The 15,632-nt window shown below is 38.0% G+C and overlaps 1 protein-coding gene across 2 annotated transcripts in view; it reads left to right on the top strand.

The window, feature by feature from the left end:
* Positions 1 to 15,632, top strand: part of SGCD (sarcoglycan delta) — a 3,695,933-nt gene that overhangs the window by 3,159,567 nt on the left and 520,734 nt on the right. For both annotated transcript variants that reach the window (XM_044069343.1, XM_044069342.1), the window contains one exon: positions 11,976 to 12,048. In XM_044069343.1, coding sequence (XP_043925278.1) covers positions 11,976 to 12,048 — 73 coding nt within the window. The remainder of the gene's footprint in view (positions 1 to 11,975; positions 12,049 to 15,632) is intronic.

The raw sequence follows: 15,632 nt of genomic DNA, 5'->3' as shown, positions 1-15,632 counted from the left end.
GTGGTTACATGTAGGAAAAACCACAACAAAAGGAAGGTCATCACAATCATAGTTAATAAATGCATAGTCAACAAGATGATTAAACAACATCTTTGGGGTTGATCTGTATTTTTACTTGTTTTGCTCTTGGCCATCCTGCCTTTGTTGTGTATCAGTCCCAAAATGTTTATCAAGTTGAAAATTCTTTACTGGTTTACAGTGCGTCAGATGGACCCAGGATGACCTCTCAGCAACTTTGACTGCAGTAGGCGTTGCCAACAGTACCTGGTATGGTCCTTCCCACTTTGGACTCACCCAATTCTTCCTCTTCGTAACCTTCAGCCACACCCAGGTGCCCGGAGTCAGCACTGCTTCTAGTGGTCCGGTCTGTCTTTTATCTGAAAAAGAGTTCAACTGCAAAACAGTTTTATTTGTTAACAGTTTTCTCATGTAGCTAGCTAATGAGCTGTCAGCCTCTAGTTCTGCAGGCATGAGAGCTTTCCACAGTGGCACATAATATGCCCTTCCAAATATCATTTCAAAGGGAGTGATACCCTTTACATTTGGAACTGTTCTCATGTTCAGCAGTGCCAAAGGCAGACAGCAAATCCAGTTTTTTTGTGTCTCACTCACTAGCTTCCTCAATTTATTTTTTAGGATTCCATTGTACCTTTCCACCAGTCCTGCAGACTGTGGGTGGTAAGCACAATGATTCTTTAAGGAGATTCCAAAGAATCTCCCAAGCTGGTGAATCGTCTGATTAACAAAATGTGTCCCATTGTCACTATAAATCCTTTCCGATATGCCGAATCTAGGAATTATTTCTTTTACTAGGGCTTTTGCCACGGTTGCTGCATCTGGATTTTTAGTTGGAAAAGCTTCTACCCATTTGGAAAACATATCTATAATTACTAAACAGTATTTTTCCCTTCACATTTATTCAATTCTATGAAATCCATACAAATAGTGTGGAACGGATATGGTGGTGTAGGAAAACTCCCTTGCTTGGGTTTGAATGCCCCTTGTGCATGATGTTTGTTACAAATATGGCATGCTGCACAAAATTTTTTTGTATAATTTATGAATCCGTATGTTTGGAATACTCGATTTACTAACTGTACCATCCCCCCTGTTGAGACATGGCACTGCCCATGGCTCAACAAAGCTGCATATCTAAACAAATTAGACGGTAATATTGTTTTTTTCTCTTTGGAGACATACAGTCCATTTTCGAGGATTGCACCTCGTTTCTCCCATTTTTGTTTCTCTGCTTTCGTAGTTAGTGTCTGCATTGTTTTTAGCATTTCTAGATCTAAAATCTCAGAGGGTTGTAATTCCTCGGTTAAAAGTAAAGTTTCTGAGTCTGAGGCTGCTTGCTTTGCAGCTGCATCAGCTTTTGCATTTCCTTTTGAAATTTTATCCTGTTGTTTTGTATGAGCTAAACATTTACAAATAGCTACTTTAGTAGGTAACTGAATAGAATCTAATAAGTTCAAAATAAGTTGCGCATGATTAATCGGTTTGCCATTAGATGTTATCATTCCTCTATTTTTCCATTGTTGCGCAAAAACATGCACTGTAGAGAAAGCATACTGACTGTCAGTATATATGTTCACACATTTATCTTTCGCTAGAGTGCAAGCCAGTGTTAAGGCTATCAGTTCTGCTGCTTGAGCAGATAGGTTATGCTGTAAAGGTTGGGCTTCTAAGATCTCTGTATCTGTAACCACTGCATACCCTACTAGATTTTTCCCTGTAGGACCCTTTCTGCATGAGCCATCCACGTAAAATGTCACCTCGGCATCATCCAAGGGCATATCAGTGAGATCTTGTCTGGGCAAAGTTGCTTGCTCAATTTCCTGCAGGCAGCTATGCGGCGTGCCATCCACAGGGGTTGGAATTAACGTTGACGGGTTTAATGTTGTACAACGTTAAATTACCATATGAGGTTGGCTCAGCAGTATGGTCATACATGAAAGATGTCTAGCAGGAGATAGATATGCTATTTTTTCTTGCAGTAAAATTATCGCGACTGCATGAGGCACTCTCAATGTGAGAGGATGGAATAACACCACTGAGGCCGATGCCTGTACTGCCATTGCAGCTGCGACCACTGCTTGTACACAGTGAGGCAACGACCGTGCCACTGGGTCTAACTGTGATGAATAGTAAGCTATGGGGCGTTGCTTATCCCCATGCTGTTGCATCAGAACTGACGTCATATATCCCTGTTTACAATCTACGGTCTGAAAGAATCTTTTGTGGTAATTCGGAAGTCCTAAAACTAATGAGGAAGCTATCAATTTTTTTAGTCTGCAGAAAGCTGTTTCTGCTTCGGGTGTCCATTGTAATATATCTTGTGCTGCCATTGGTGTTTTATATATTAAATCAGCCAGTGGAGCAGATTCTAAAGCATAGTTTGATATCCAGCTTCGACAAAAATTAGTTGTTCCCAAGAAGGACATAATTTCCTTCTTGGTCGCTGGTTTAGGTGCTTGTAAAATTGCTGTTTTTCTGTCTTCGTCTAATATTCTACCTTCATTGGATATTACATATCCAAGGTATCTGACTTGTTTTTTCCAAAGTTGTAACTTACTTTTGTTTACTTTATGTCCCTGTGCTGCCAAAAATTTCAATAATGCTATCGTATCCTCCCTGCATTGATGCTGGGTGGGGGCTGCTAGCAAAATGTCATCTACATAAAGCAGAATCTGACTACCTCCTGGTGGGGTAAATCCTGCCAGGTTGCTTGCCATTTCTTGTGCAAATATTGTTGGACTTTCACAATATCCCTGTGGTAGCCGAGTATAGGTATATCTTTTACCCTGAAATGTAAATGCAAACCAATACTGGCTATCAGGATGTATAGGTATTGAAAAGAAAGCATTGCTTATGTCTACTACAGTGAAATATTTTTGTTGCAGCTTTAAATCGTTCAACAAGGTGTGTGGGTCTGGCACCTTAGGTGCTCTAGGTATTATTGCATTGTTTACAGCTTGTAAATCCTGTACCATCCGCCATTCCCCGTTTGCTTTTTTAACAGGAAATAGAGGGGTATTACATGGTGAATCAAGAGATTCTACCAGTACTCCTTCCTTGAGTAATGCTGCTATTATAGGCTTGATTCCTTGCTCTGCATCTTTCCTCAAGGGGTATTGTCTTTTTTGTGGTCTAAATGCTGATTTTGGTGTAATAGTAACTGGTCCTGCTGTTTGAATAAGTCCTACATCTGATTTGCCTGTTGACCAAAGAATCTTTGGTATGTCACACAAGGCTTTTTCTTCTTCTTCTAATAAGAACGCTAATCAGCTGTCTTCACTAGTTTGTAAGTGTACAGCTGGATGTGTCTGTGTTAGCCAATTCAATTTCTGTTTTTGTATTCCCTGCTCTGATAATTCTAAATCAGTTTGTTTTTCCCATCTTGTTACTTTTTCTCCTAAGTCCGCCCATTTCATATTCTTATTTTCCGTTAAGCTGACATGTGGTAGTCAATTAGATTTGTACAGTGTCATGAATTCCTGAGGTAATGAACAGCTTACCACACTGTTTCCCTCAGTATCCCAATACAAGGTTCGTAATACTAATCTGTTAGCAGGATTTTTGAATAATTCTTGCTCATATTGTTTATCAGGTCCTGGCATGCTACAGTAGTATAGAGTGCAGTGTAACAAATGCTGTTGGTCATTGTCAAGGGAGGGGGCCTTACTGATGGCTACATTCATCAGTTCCTCGGTCACTGCCCCTGGACCAGTCGTAACTAGGTCCTGGCTGTACCAGTAAAAAGTCTCACCCTCTGGTCGCACCACAAATGTATCCATTTGTCTTTGTGCCTCCATACACTGCATAGTGGGAACTACCGCTATGCCAAATATCTGCATAAGATCTCTTCCCAGTATGTTTACTGGACATTTTGCAGAAACTACAATTTTACTTTTCTGAGTCATACCTGAAACAGGGTCAGTTATTGCTATATCATGGGAGAGTGGCTCCCTATATAGCTGTCCGTTTGCTGCCTTTACTAATATATAATCAGGTGATTCGGAATATTCTGGTAACTTGGAGCGGTGTATCAAAGTCCGTGACGCTTCTGAGTCACACAGGAATTTTACTTCCCTCCCCTCCACCAGAAGTGTGACTCCCGGTTTTGTGTCTGCCATATAGAGCTCCGAGCTCAGTAATGCCAAATCTAAAATTTCACTTTCTTCATCCTCTACATCTGCTTGCATTTCATCTGTTCCTTCTACTACATTTACATTTGTCCTTTGATTGTTAGCCTTTCCTGATGATTTCTGACTTTCATCACTATCATATAGTCAGTCCTCATCACCCTTACTTTCTGTAGTCACCTTTTTATTTAGCCTGCAATCCCTTGCTAATTGTCCTTTCTTTCCGCACTTAAAGCACTCACCTTTCTTATTTCTCTCTTCAAAATCTTCTGACCATTTGTCAGATTGTCTATTTCCCTGGACATTTTTCTTACCATTTTCACCTGACTGTACTACAAAAACCTCAGCTCCGTCTAGAGCAGTGAAGACTTGTGTCTTCTTTTTCTTTTTACTATTAAAGTGTCTTTCAGCATGTCTAGCATATTCAAGTAAGGCTTGTAGCCTACTTGTTCGATGATCTATCATATGCTTCGTAATGAAGCTACTGATAGGTGCAATGCAACCTTTCAAAAATGCATTTTCAGTTGCTGTTCATACGAGGTATCATGTGTCTGATTTTCAGGAATAGCCATACCACTATGGTTATTGAAACATTCCAATAATCTACCATAATACCCATCTACAGTTTCATTCTCTTGTTGTATGCATTGGTTAATGCAAGTCCAGTCTGCTCTAAGTTTCCATTTTTCGGAAATTCGGTCTGTAAGACCTTTTACTCTGTTGTCTAGTTCTGCATCACTATGTGGGAGTGGTTTAAGCTCTGCATTACAAGGATTCCAGGTGCCACAAATCATGTGCCAGTCTGGACCCACAATTTGTCTAACTACCTTTTCTACTTCTTCCCCATTCAAGTGGTAACTTAGTCTCATACCTTGTAAATCTTGTAAAAACTTTGTGTAATTAACTTTTGGATGAGGGATTCCCTCTGTAGCTTTCCGAATATCTTCTGGTGTCCATGGTCTATATACTAGAAGAGTTGGGTCCTGCCCTTCCTGTCCTGCCTGAGGATTTGGTACCTCGATTAGTGGACAGATTTCTTCTTCATTTTCCTCTAGTGTGTTTCTCCCTATTTGATACAAGTCTGTGTCCCCAAGTGTTTTACGTGTCCGGGACCTAGTTTCAATAGGATCTCTAACAAATGGTTTTAGTGTTCTTGTGACATCAGGATAACGTGGAGGTGGACTAGCTTGTCCTCCTGCTTCATACCCTGAAAAAGGCATCAGAGGGGGTGGGGGAGGAGGAGCCATTGCTATTACTATATTATTATCCTCTTTATCTAAAAATAACGTCTTAGCATTTTTAGTTTTTTGTTCCCTTCGGTTTACTTCCTCAATCCACCTGTGTGCCTGAGGAATGCCTAATCATTGTTGTTTTTTTGCCTGACCTTCTGTGTCAGATTTAAGTTGTTTTAAAAGTTTAACTAATGAAATTTTATCCAATTTACCATAGAATCCGTATTTATTAACCCATTTTGTATAATACCTTACATTATCAGCCCGTTGTAATTGCATATATTTTGCGTCTTCAGTTAGGGCCAGATCTCGCGATGTTTTAGTGCACTGATTTCCCATACTAAAAGAAAATGTTACGTAACCCTTTTCACCACATGGTATTTCAGTTCCTTACACAGTTTATCTAGAATAACTGCCTACCTTATTCTGTTTCCCTGATCTCTGACAAAATATACAGTAATTTCCTTTTGTCCCTGATCTGTATAACAAATCTTCTGACAATAGTATTTACTGCAACCTAGTCCCTGATCTAAAACAGAAAAAAAGGCAAATATCTTCCTACCTGAGCCTCCTGAGTTGACCAGTTCGAGACCGCTCTTGACCGTCAGATCAGAAAGTGGCCAGCCTCTCAAAATGACAATTCAGTCGGAGGTCTTTTGTATTTCAAGAAGAACCGTTTCGGTAGCTTCTCCTGCGCAGTGTTCGACCACCGGTACACTCTGATCTGTAGCTGTCTGAGGGTTTCCGATTCAAGAAGGACCAAACTGTTAAATAAAAACAAAGATAACAACACAGGAGGCTCAGATGCAAAAATTTACTAGTGTACACCAGGAGGCAAAAAACCATACAAGTACAGAGTTTTGTCTGGCATGATGCAGGAAGTACAGAATATTTTATAGTGTTTACATTCAGGTTTTGCCCACCTTACTGACGTGGTTAGTCACAGGGCATCTACATCACTTTTACTAACAGTATTCTATTCATAAAGATTGCTGATGTTATATTTTTTAAAAAAGCTTTCCCTAGGGAATAATATAGCCTTGCAAAGCACCTGGTCAGTTATAATGTCTTTCTGTAAATGTTACTCCTTCAAGGTTTCAGGCCTGCTCAAATACAATAGTTGGTTCAGTCTTGTAATACACTTCTTTGTTCTTCTTGCAACATTTTCTCAAAAGCTGTGTCTTATCTTGATAACATTTACAAGGCCAATTGTCCCAGAGGAAGGAAAAGAAGATTTTCAATGCTTTATACATTTAATTTCCTGACCCAGCAGATAATCATTAGTGAAAAACATAAGCTTGCTGAGCTGGCTACTGCCAGGGTCAGAGTTCAAATACACTGCAGTTCCAAAGCTTCAAGCAATTACATGTAAAATCATTCTTATTGCCATATTATTAATAGAATAAAATGCATTATATACTATTTGCTTTTTAACTAGCACTTTATATATGTTCAAATACATATTTTTCTAACAATTACCCTTAGTAGAGATGCTAATTTAGCTTCATAACTAGCTTTAAAAGACTTTATAAGATATCTGATTTGCTTGTTCAAGCTGCAGAGGGTATACTTCTTCTGCTGAGTAAGTTCTCTCTTGCTCTTAAACATAATTTCCTTCTTTTTTTATATAACCTATTATACCTGAGGTCTACCAGGGTGGCCTGTTTTTCAGGAGGACCTAGTTTTGATCTGGTCAGGTACAGCCAAGTCAGTATAGTTGTTTAGGTGGTTATACATGACTTTTGTGTGCATATGAGTTATTGTTGGCTGTGTTAGCACAGAGGTGATACTTTTTATACCATTGCCTAGTAAACTGTAGTTTGCTTTGCAAAAATGTTTCAGTTTTCTTTGCTCCTATGGGGGTGTTAGGTCTGACGGTTACTTTGAAAGTGACAGATTTATGGCCTGACTTCATCAAGGAGAGCAACATACTAGGGGTAGTTCAGTGACCCCCTCATGTTGGTAAGTACTAAGTCTGGGACATTTGAGCCCCTTGTGGAGGTGAAGACTAGATGTTCCAGGGCACTTGTATAGACAAAGTCCATGGACCTCAAGGTGAGCATGTTTGTGCTTGGGTATGTCTACCAATTGATGGAAGGATAGTTGAAATCACCCACTACCAAAGTGTTTGGCTATATAGTGAGTGACTCTAGTAAGTCCAAGGCAGTGTGCTTCTCCTGGTTCATGGTGGGACCTGTAGCTAGCAGTGATGTGTCAGGGTGTTTTACTTATAGATAGTTTGACCTGCAGTAGCTCAAGAGATTCATATTATTTAACCAGTCTTGGAGTATAGTTGGCTTTAATGAAGATGGATACACCTCCACCTTTGGTTCTTTCTCACTCATTTTGGAGTTTGAATGTGTGGAAGGCATTGCAGCCTTGCATGGATGGGGTACTCTCTGTGGCCTTGAACCATGTCTCAGTGACTGCACAGACATCAGCATCTTCTAAACTGATGAGTGTTTACAGGCAATGGAGTTTCCTCTTTGGGCTCCAAGCATTAAGCAGCATAACCTTGTTTGTCTGGAGTGGATTTTTTTTTTTTACATCAGAAATTTTATTGTTTTGACATAGCCTAAAAAAGGCACTATGGGGGAGGCAAGCACCTTTGCCAGTATCAGAAAGCCTAGCTGAGACAGGTGAACACCATCTCAAGCAAAGCAGTGGGCTTGTTAACCATATCTTCACAGGCTGACAGATACTGGATCCCCTTGGAATGAAACCAGAAGCTAAGCCAGTTGTTAAAGTCAATATTTTTTTGTCTCTATTGTGGCATCATCCTTGGTGAAGGTAGAATGCTGCTTAGGGCTGGGGACATAGCTGCCTGGGACACATAATCTGAGAGTTCAGTAATGTCTCCCTTCATATAGGCCAGAGGGATACATCTGAAATAATTCACCTCAACATGTACTATGACAGTCATAATGGTATTTGTTGTTGAGTGACTTGATTGCATGTATGATTTGATGGATCTTAGCACCTGACAGGCAGCTGACCATGACCTTCTCCTTGTCCAGCCTGGTGAGAGGGACAACTGTGTGTCTCACTGTGGAGTCACCTAAGACCAGGACATTTGAGTTTGAGGTATTTTGCCTTATGGGCTTATTTGTTATGACACTGGTGTGTGTGTTGTTATGGGTAGTGGATGTGGATTCTATTTGCTTTGCTGTGTGTGCAAGTGGGTTTGTGCTTGGGAGGTCTCTGGTCTTTCGGTAGACTTTTACTGAGTACCTCTGCATATGTGGGTTTGTTGTGACTTTGTTTTGTGTTAGAGGTGATGTTTGTGTGCTGACAACCAGTTTGATGTCTGGTTTGTTGTTACATAAGAGAGTGGATTCCAAATGCATAGTGTAAATACATCTGTCACATATTGCATTTATTTGTTTTAGGAGTAAGTGGTTGTCAGTATGCATGAGTCAATTAAACATTGCCTCGAGATGCCCATTTCAGTTATGCTGGCAGAAGAAATGGTTGGAAACTAACCATTCATTATGGCAGGTTTTTAATGTAAGTACTGTTGAGGAGTGGTCCAGTCTGACTAGATTTTATTCTAGGATTAACAAAGGAGCTTATCCTATTGAAGGCTAGGGTTGAAAACTATGGCAATGCTTCTCGGTGTGCAACTGAGTTTCCCACAATACAGCAGGGAAGCATGAGAGGGTTCACTAACAGATGTCTAGGAGAAAATTGTCTTTCAAGGTGTTTCCATCTCTAAAGGGCACCATTGAACCCCAAGTGCAAGGCCTAAATACAGACAAAATTAAACATTTCTAAGCAAAGCAACCAATGGGAAAGCAGACAGTGAGTTTTCCATCAGTAATCTCCAACTCAGACGAGGCTCAGACTACATATGTCTACCACAAAGGTGCAGGCAGGGTCCTCCTAATGTAAGATGGCTGCAATAGTGCTTAAGTGTTACAATGCAGTCTAGATTCAGCATATCTGAATCTAGTCTATGCTATGTGCTAGCTACTTAAAGCAACAGAGCAGCTAGTTTAAAGTGCAGAAAAATACAGTAAAAATCAGCAAAATGAGGCAGCAAAAATGATAAAATACAGTCAGCAAAGTACAAAGAAAAGTCACAAGGTACTTATTTTTTCAGGTTTAGTTATGGATGCTTTGGATTTCAGCAGAATCTCTCCAGACCTCTGGCAAAAGTCACCACATGTTGAGCAGCTCCAGTTAATAGGGCACAAACTTGTGCAAACATAAGGCTTAAATAACAGGCAAAATTAAACACCTTTAAGTAAACTACCAATGGGATAGCACACAATGAGTTTTCCTCCAGTTATCTCCAATTCAGATGAACCTCAGACTACACACTTCTGCCACAAGGTTGCAGGCAAGGGCCCCTAATATAAAATGGCTGGAATAGTGCTTAAGTGTAACAATATAGTCTAGATTCAACAGATCTAAATCTAATCTATGCTATGTACTAACTACTTAAGACAAGAGAACAACTTTTCTAAAGTGCAGAAAAATATGATAAAAATCAATAAAATGAGGCAACAAAATGATAAAATACAGTTAGCAGAGTGCAAGGAAGACTCAAAAAGTACTTATTGTTTTGATTTTAGCATTGGATGCTCTGGATTTCAGCAGAATCTCTCCAGCCTCTGGCAAAAGTCACCAAGTTTTGAGCAGCTCTGATTAGATGGCCTGCAGTGGTATTGCCCTCTGCACAAACTGGCAACTATTTGAGCAGCTGTGAACAGTGGGAGACAATTGCTTAATAACATGTAGCATGTCTGCTTTGCTACTACAAGTTCCAGTTCTGTTGATTCCTTGTTGGCTTATTTGTTTCCTTCACTTTCTACCATAAATACATGCAGTTTCATTTTGTGTAAACCATAAAATCAATACGTAAAAATACTGAATGAGGAAACAATTTTCATCAGACAAGTAAATGTCTGATAAAAAGAAAACATGAATATCAATGGACAAGCAGAATTACATTCATGCTTATAACAAAACATAAAATAGTTGTAATGGCAATCCTACATTGTGTAACTTCTGAGATGAACACTGAGGGATACATGGATAAAAAATAAAAAAAGAATACGTAGACTATTTTGATAGGCAAAGGAGAAACTTAAGTACAAAACTCTTTCATTCTTTGGAAGATTTCAGACTAGCAAGTGTTTTGAATTGATAGCTTTCTGATTTTCTTTTTGTTTCTTACAGCAATTTTCAGAATTATGCTGATACCTACAAGGGTCACATTCATAAAATAAAATGAGATAGAAGCTGATAATGCAAGTTTATTAATATAAACTCTGCTTTGCCATGCAATATTTATTTCTTAAGAAAGATGGTGGCCATTTCAGAGTTTCTGCATACTATGGAAATCTCAAGAGTACAGCATAGTTGTTTTAAATAAATCCTTATCTAATGGTCAGTAGTATTCCTCAGTCTGGCACTCCTTAATTATAAGTTGGGAAGCAATAAAAGGTCATAGTCTTTTCTTAAATTTAGTACTCCTCTATCACAAGGAACACTAAGTCAGCCAGCTCCTTTGTGACTCTCTGCTCCCCTCTTTTGAATGTTATAAAAAGCATAACATTTGTCACAAACAACTTGCTACAACTTATAAGTACTACAGAACAATCAGCACCTTGATCCAGAGATGACTGAATTCTTTGCCCAATCCTAACTACCCTCCTGCCTTCATCCAAAGAGATGTTTTACACCTAGGTTCTTGTGATATAGAACAGATGGCTACAATATAAAGAGAGTCAAATGCAAAGTATAAAACCACAATATTGGTAAGCATTTGTAACTAATAGTTTCTTAGCACATAAACAGAAATAAACAATTTCAGATGGACCAGCTGCATATGCTAATTCCAGAGAACAGGTGCAATCATAAAACAAGCTCTTCAAACTAAATACAAACTGACATTATTCTCAGTTGGCTTAAGTGAGCAGAGGCAGTCATTCTTCAAATGTTTACTATATAGTGTTCCCACAGTAATAATGAAATTTCAGAGCATTCTTGTATTTGATAGTGCCACTTTAAGAAATTAAGAAGAGACTGTAGACTTTTGCAAGCTTTTAGCTTAAATGAAAAAAACACCTCACACGGTTAAGATTTATATGCAAATTAAAACAACATTAATTAGACAGCAGATTACAGTAATTTCATTTTCACTTTTTAACTTTAATGAAAAGCTTAATGTTAGCTAATAAATGTTTTGATGAAGCCTTTAGCAATTTAATATTTGCCAAAACAGATTTTCATAGTGTAGAGATGAAAATACTTGTGGCATCCTTTCAAATCAAATATGATCATGCGAGACAGAGATAGCACCGATGCTGTCAGAATGGTACAAACTTATCAAAGATAAATCTTGTAAATTTAAACGTTTGTAATTTATTTTATGTCACAGATTATATACTGCTTGGAAGTGAATACATTTTCAATCAAAATGTATTTAATTTAGTAAATTGTGTTTGCAGAAATTGCAATAAAACTCTTAGCTCATTTGAACACTGCATCAGTTTGTAAATACTTAGTCACCCTTGTATGAAATGTACCCAGTTGTTGTACTTGTTTCTGCTTAGTATCTGGTTTTATTTATTTTTTCTTATGATTATAGGGGCAGAAGGAGCAGTGTTTAGTAAATCTATAGAAACCCCTCACATCAGGGCAGACCCCTTCAAAGAACTGAGGTAAGTTGCAGAGCCTATTTATAAGCCAAGTCTTTCTAAACACTTGGTATGACTAGGACTTTGACTTATTGTCTTTATTGCGTGTGTGTGTGTGTGTGTGTGTGTGTGTGTGTGTGTGTGTGTGTGTGTGTGTGTGTGTGTTGTTCAACAGTAACAGACATAGATATGTGTTGTATCAGCAATATTTATATTGGGTTTAGACAATGGTTATAAAAGTCAGAGTTAAAATGTAATGCCAACTTTTTGAACCAGTAGCTAACCTATTGTTATTGCTGCTGAATAATCATAGTCGGCTATAAAGAAAATACGTTGGTTTTCCCATCGTCTGTTACCCTTGCATTTTGATTCTTTATCAATATGTGTTTGTAATATTACCTGAAATGCAGTTGCAGATGGGAATGATAACCATACATTTTAAGCATGCCATAATCTTCACATTTTAAAGTGAAGAGCAGTCATTGATCTCCTAGCTAAAAAAGGAACACCAATAAATTTCCATGATCATTTTTTTTTTTTATTTATTTACTTTGTTTCTGTACTCTGATTTTGCAACACTTCACTACTGTGAATACTGCCGCTTGTCTGCTATCTCAGTAATGTGAACTCAGCCTGTGTCTTTATTGTTCCGTAAAAATATTGCAATGGATTGTGGGTGCTGACTACTGATGCCACCCAGGAAAGAAATGTGTGATCCTGTAGTTTTCCACTGCTAATTAGGCAGCCATATTATGTGCTGTAACAAAAGGTTCAAAGCTAAATCTTAGAGTGCATTAACTGAAATATGTTAGGAGTGTGTGTGTGTGTGTGTGTGTGTGTGTGTGTGTGTGTGTGTGTGTGTGTGTGTGAAACAGAAAGATATGCTCACTTTGGACATTTGCTTTTATTGCACAGTTGAAGATGAGTAGATATGTATGTTTATAGTTCTCATGGTTAATCATACAATATTCTTAACTGACAAAGGTTTCATCAGTATATAAAACATTAAGTGCAACAACTGACATAAACTAATACCATCAAGACCATATATTTTCTTACTCTATATTATCATGGAAATACAAACACCAAAAGAAAGAAACAAACAAAAATTCTCAAAAATTAAGCAACATATATAAGCATAGCTTTCAACTGCCATGATTTAGTACTGTGAATTTTTACCTCAGATTTTGCCTTCTTCCTCCAAGATTTTCTGATTCTTTCTGATTCTCTTTGTAAAGGTAGACCTCTTCAATGGCATATACTTTATTAAAAAACTGAAATTAGCATATACAAAGGTATCTTATCACTAACCATTTCGTGTTTAGCCTCTAATGGCCTTCTATTCCAAGTAATTAGAAAATGTTCCTCTTATGGGGCCTCTGCTCTAATTTTTAAAACACACGGCTGTGCTTTTTTGATGTTCGGTGGTTGAGAAGAACGCATAAAAAAATTCTGTCTCTTATATAAAATATATTAACTACTGAGTAATGTAGCTAAATTGTAGAAAATAAACTTAAAATAAAAGTACTAATAAAATAGCACAGCTTTATATTCTCTTGTTTATATATGCTAACAGACACTAAAGTAAAAATTTCATTAAGCAGTTGAATTTGATAAAAGCTGACTACAGCATAAATTAACTAAAATCAATTATATGGAATATTAATATAGCAAGGGCATTTGCTGAGTTGTGTTTCAGTCAGAAGCATGGCTTCCAATTTCTATGTATCTGTCTGTCTAGGGCTTGTGGTAGTACTCATGACTATAACCCTTAGCCTACCCCTGTAGTTCGTTACTAATGTGTGATAACCCTAACTCTGCTGCTGCTCCCAACTCCAGGCTAAAAACCTTTCTTTAACAGTACCACTACACAAGGCAAGTAAACACAAACACACACACACACACACACACACACACACACACACACACACACACACACACACACACACAAGCACAACCACACAAATCAAAATATTCCCTTGCCTAACCTTTATTCCAAATCTAATTGGTAAAACCCACTTACCTGCAAACAAACACATCTCACACACTACAGGAACACTCAGCAAGCTGATGTTTCACATCTCCTGATGTCAACAAGTGCAACATTTAAATTAATGTGCGACAAGTAAAGCTTGTCAACAAGGCTTTATTCAGAATATCTTCATTAGATCACTGCGGGGTGCCTGGTCTGCCCCTTCCCCAGACATTGTTATTAAAAAGTGTACCCCTTTTTTATTTCAGGAAAGAAAAATATGTTATAGTTGTAACATCATATTAAAGTAAATCTGGATTTAGCTATTATTCTTTTCATTGTAGCATTTTCTTTTCCATAGTATGGCATTATATTCTTCACCATTTCAGTGGCTTGGCACTTTTAGCTTTTTAAAGTGTCGCTCACTGTGGAGCCTTTTTAAGCTTCAGCATATTATCATTCTATTTGCAGTGTCTAGTGGTATATCTGCCATGTCCTTCATTTAGCTGCCTCTCCTTCTATAGCTCCTCCTCCTGCATATCTCCTCTACATCTTGTCTGTTAGTGATCTCATTCATATGTCTTTTTTTCCTGTTAGCTGTAGGTTTTGAGAAATGACTTTGCTTTTTATTGTCTAGCTTTATTCCCATATTACTGTCACAGCATCCTAACTCATTGTGTCTATCACCTCTGTTTCTTAGAGATGGGCATGTGAGGAAACCCAAGCTTTCTAAATCAGAATGACTTCTCTCATTCTGAGTATTGCCTCTCTTTCTTTCTGTTTTTTCCCTCTGGTCCTCCCCTGACCACAAACCTAACTTTCTGTTACTCTCATGTCCCATTCATTCCCACTGGATTATATACCTCTAGATCATTCATTCCATTGGTGGGAGGGTCAGATGTAATAACAATGGTGCAATCATTCAGAAGGAGGACTGGGTTCTGCTCTTTATACGCCGCCTCCTTACACGTGCTTCTTAGCATCACATGTTTGACATTTCATTGGACTTGGCAATACATGTTACTGCTCTGAGTGACCAGATCAGCTATACCTGCACTATATATTACTTTACTATATTCTGTTAAAAGTAGTCAATATGTGTAAGATAATATTTTGGCATACAAATCATATAATTCACATTGTAATTATTGACCTACCTACTAAAAATAATTGAAATATGTAAATCATATGACAAGGAACTAAATTATCTAGAAAATGTACAAAGTGTATCAAACTACTCAAGTAAAGTTTTATAATAATTATATACTCATATGTCTCAGTATTGTTCAGACCAGGAAATCTCCATGGCAACCCAATGCGGTAAATTTTAAAGGAATTTATTGCAAACACCACAATGGATACGGCACAGTAAAATGTAAAGAAAATAAGTGCTTCCATTTGAATAATATCAAACTTCTTCCAATTAAATTTTAAAATCATCATGTGACCTCATTTTTAACAAAAGATAACATACAAACCTAGATGTAAAAGATACAATGTAACCAATGAGGTTAAAACAAGTTAATCATTCACTTCAAAGCACAGGCGCAAAGAAGGCGCAGTGATTTAGTGTTAGCATTGTCGCCTCACAGCAAGAGGTTCTCTGGTTTGATTCTCGGTTGGGGTTCCTTCTGTG

Source organism: Protopterus annectens, chromosome 4.part0 (genome assembly GCF_019279795.1).
Source record: "Protopterus annectens isolate FY-2018-M chromosome 4.part0, PAN1.0, whole genome shotgun sequence".
Taxonomy (NCBI): Eukaryota; Metazoa; Chordata; order Ceratodontiformes; family Protopteridae; genus Protopterus; species Protopterus annectens.
Note: the sequence above shows the minus strand (reverse complement) of the source record. Positions and strands in the feature narration are given on the sequence as shown.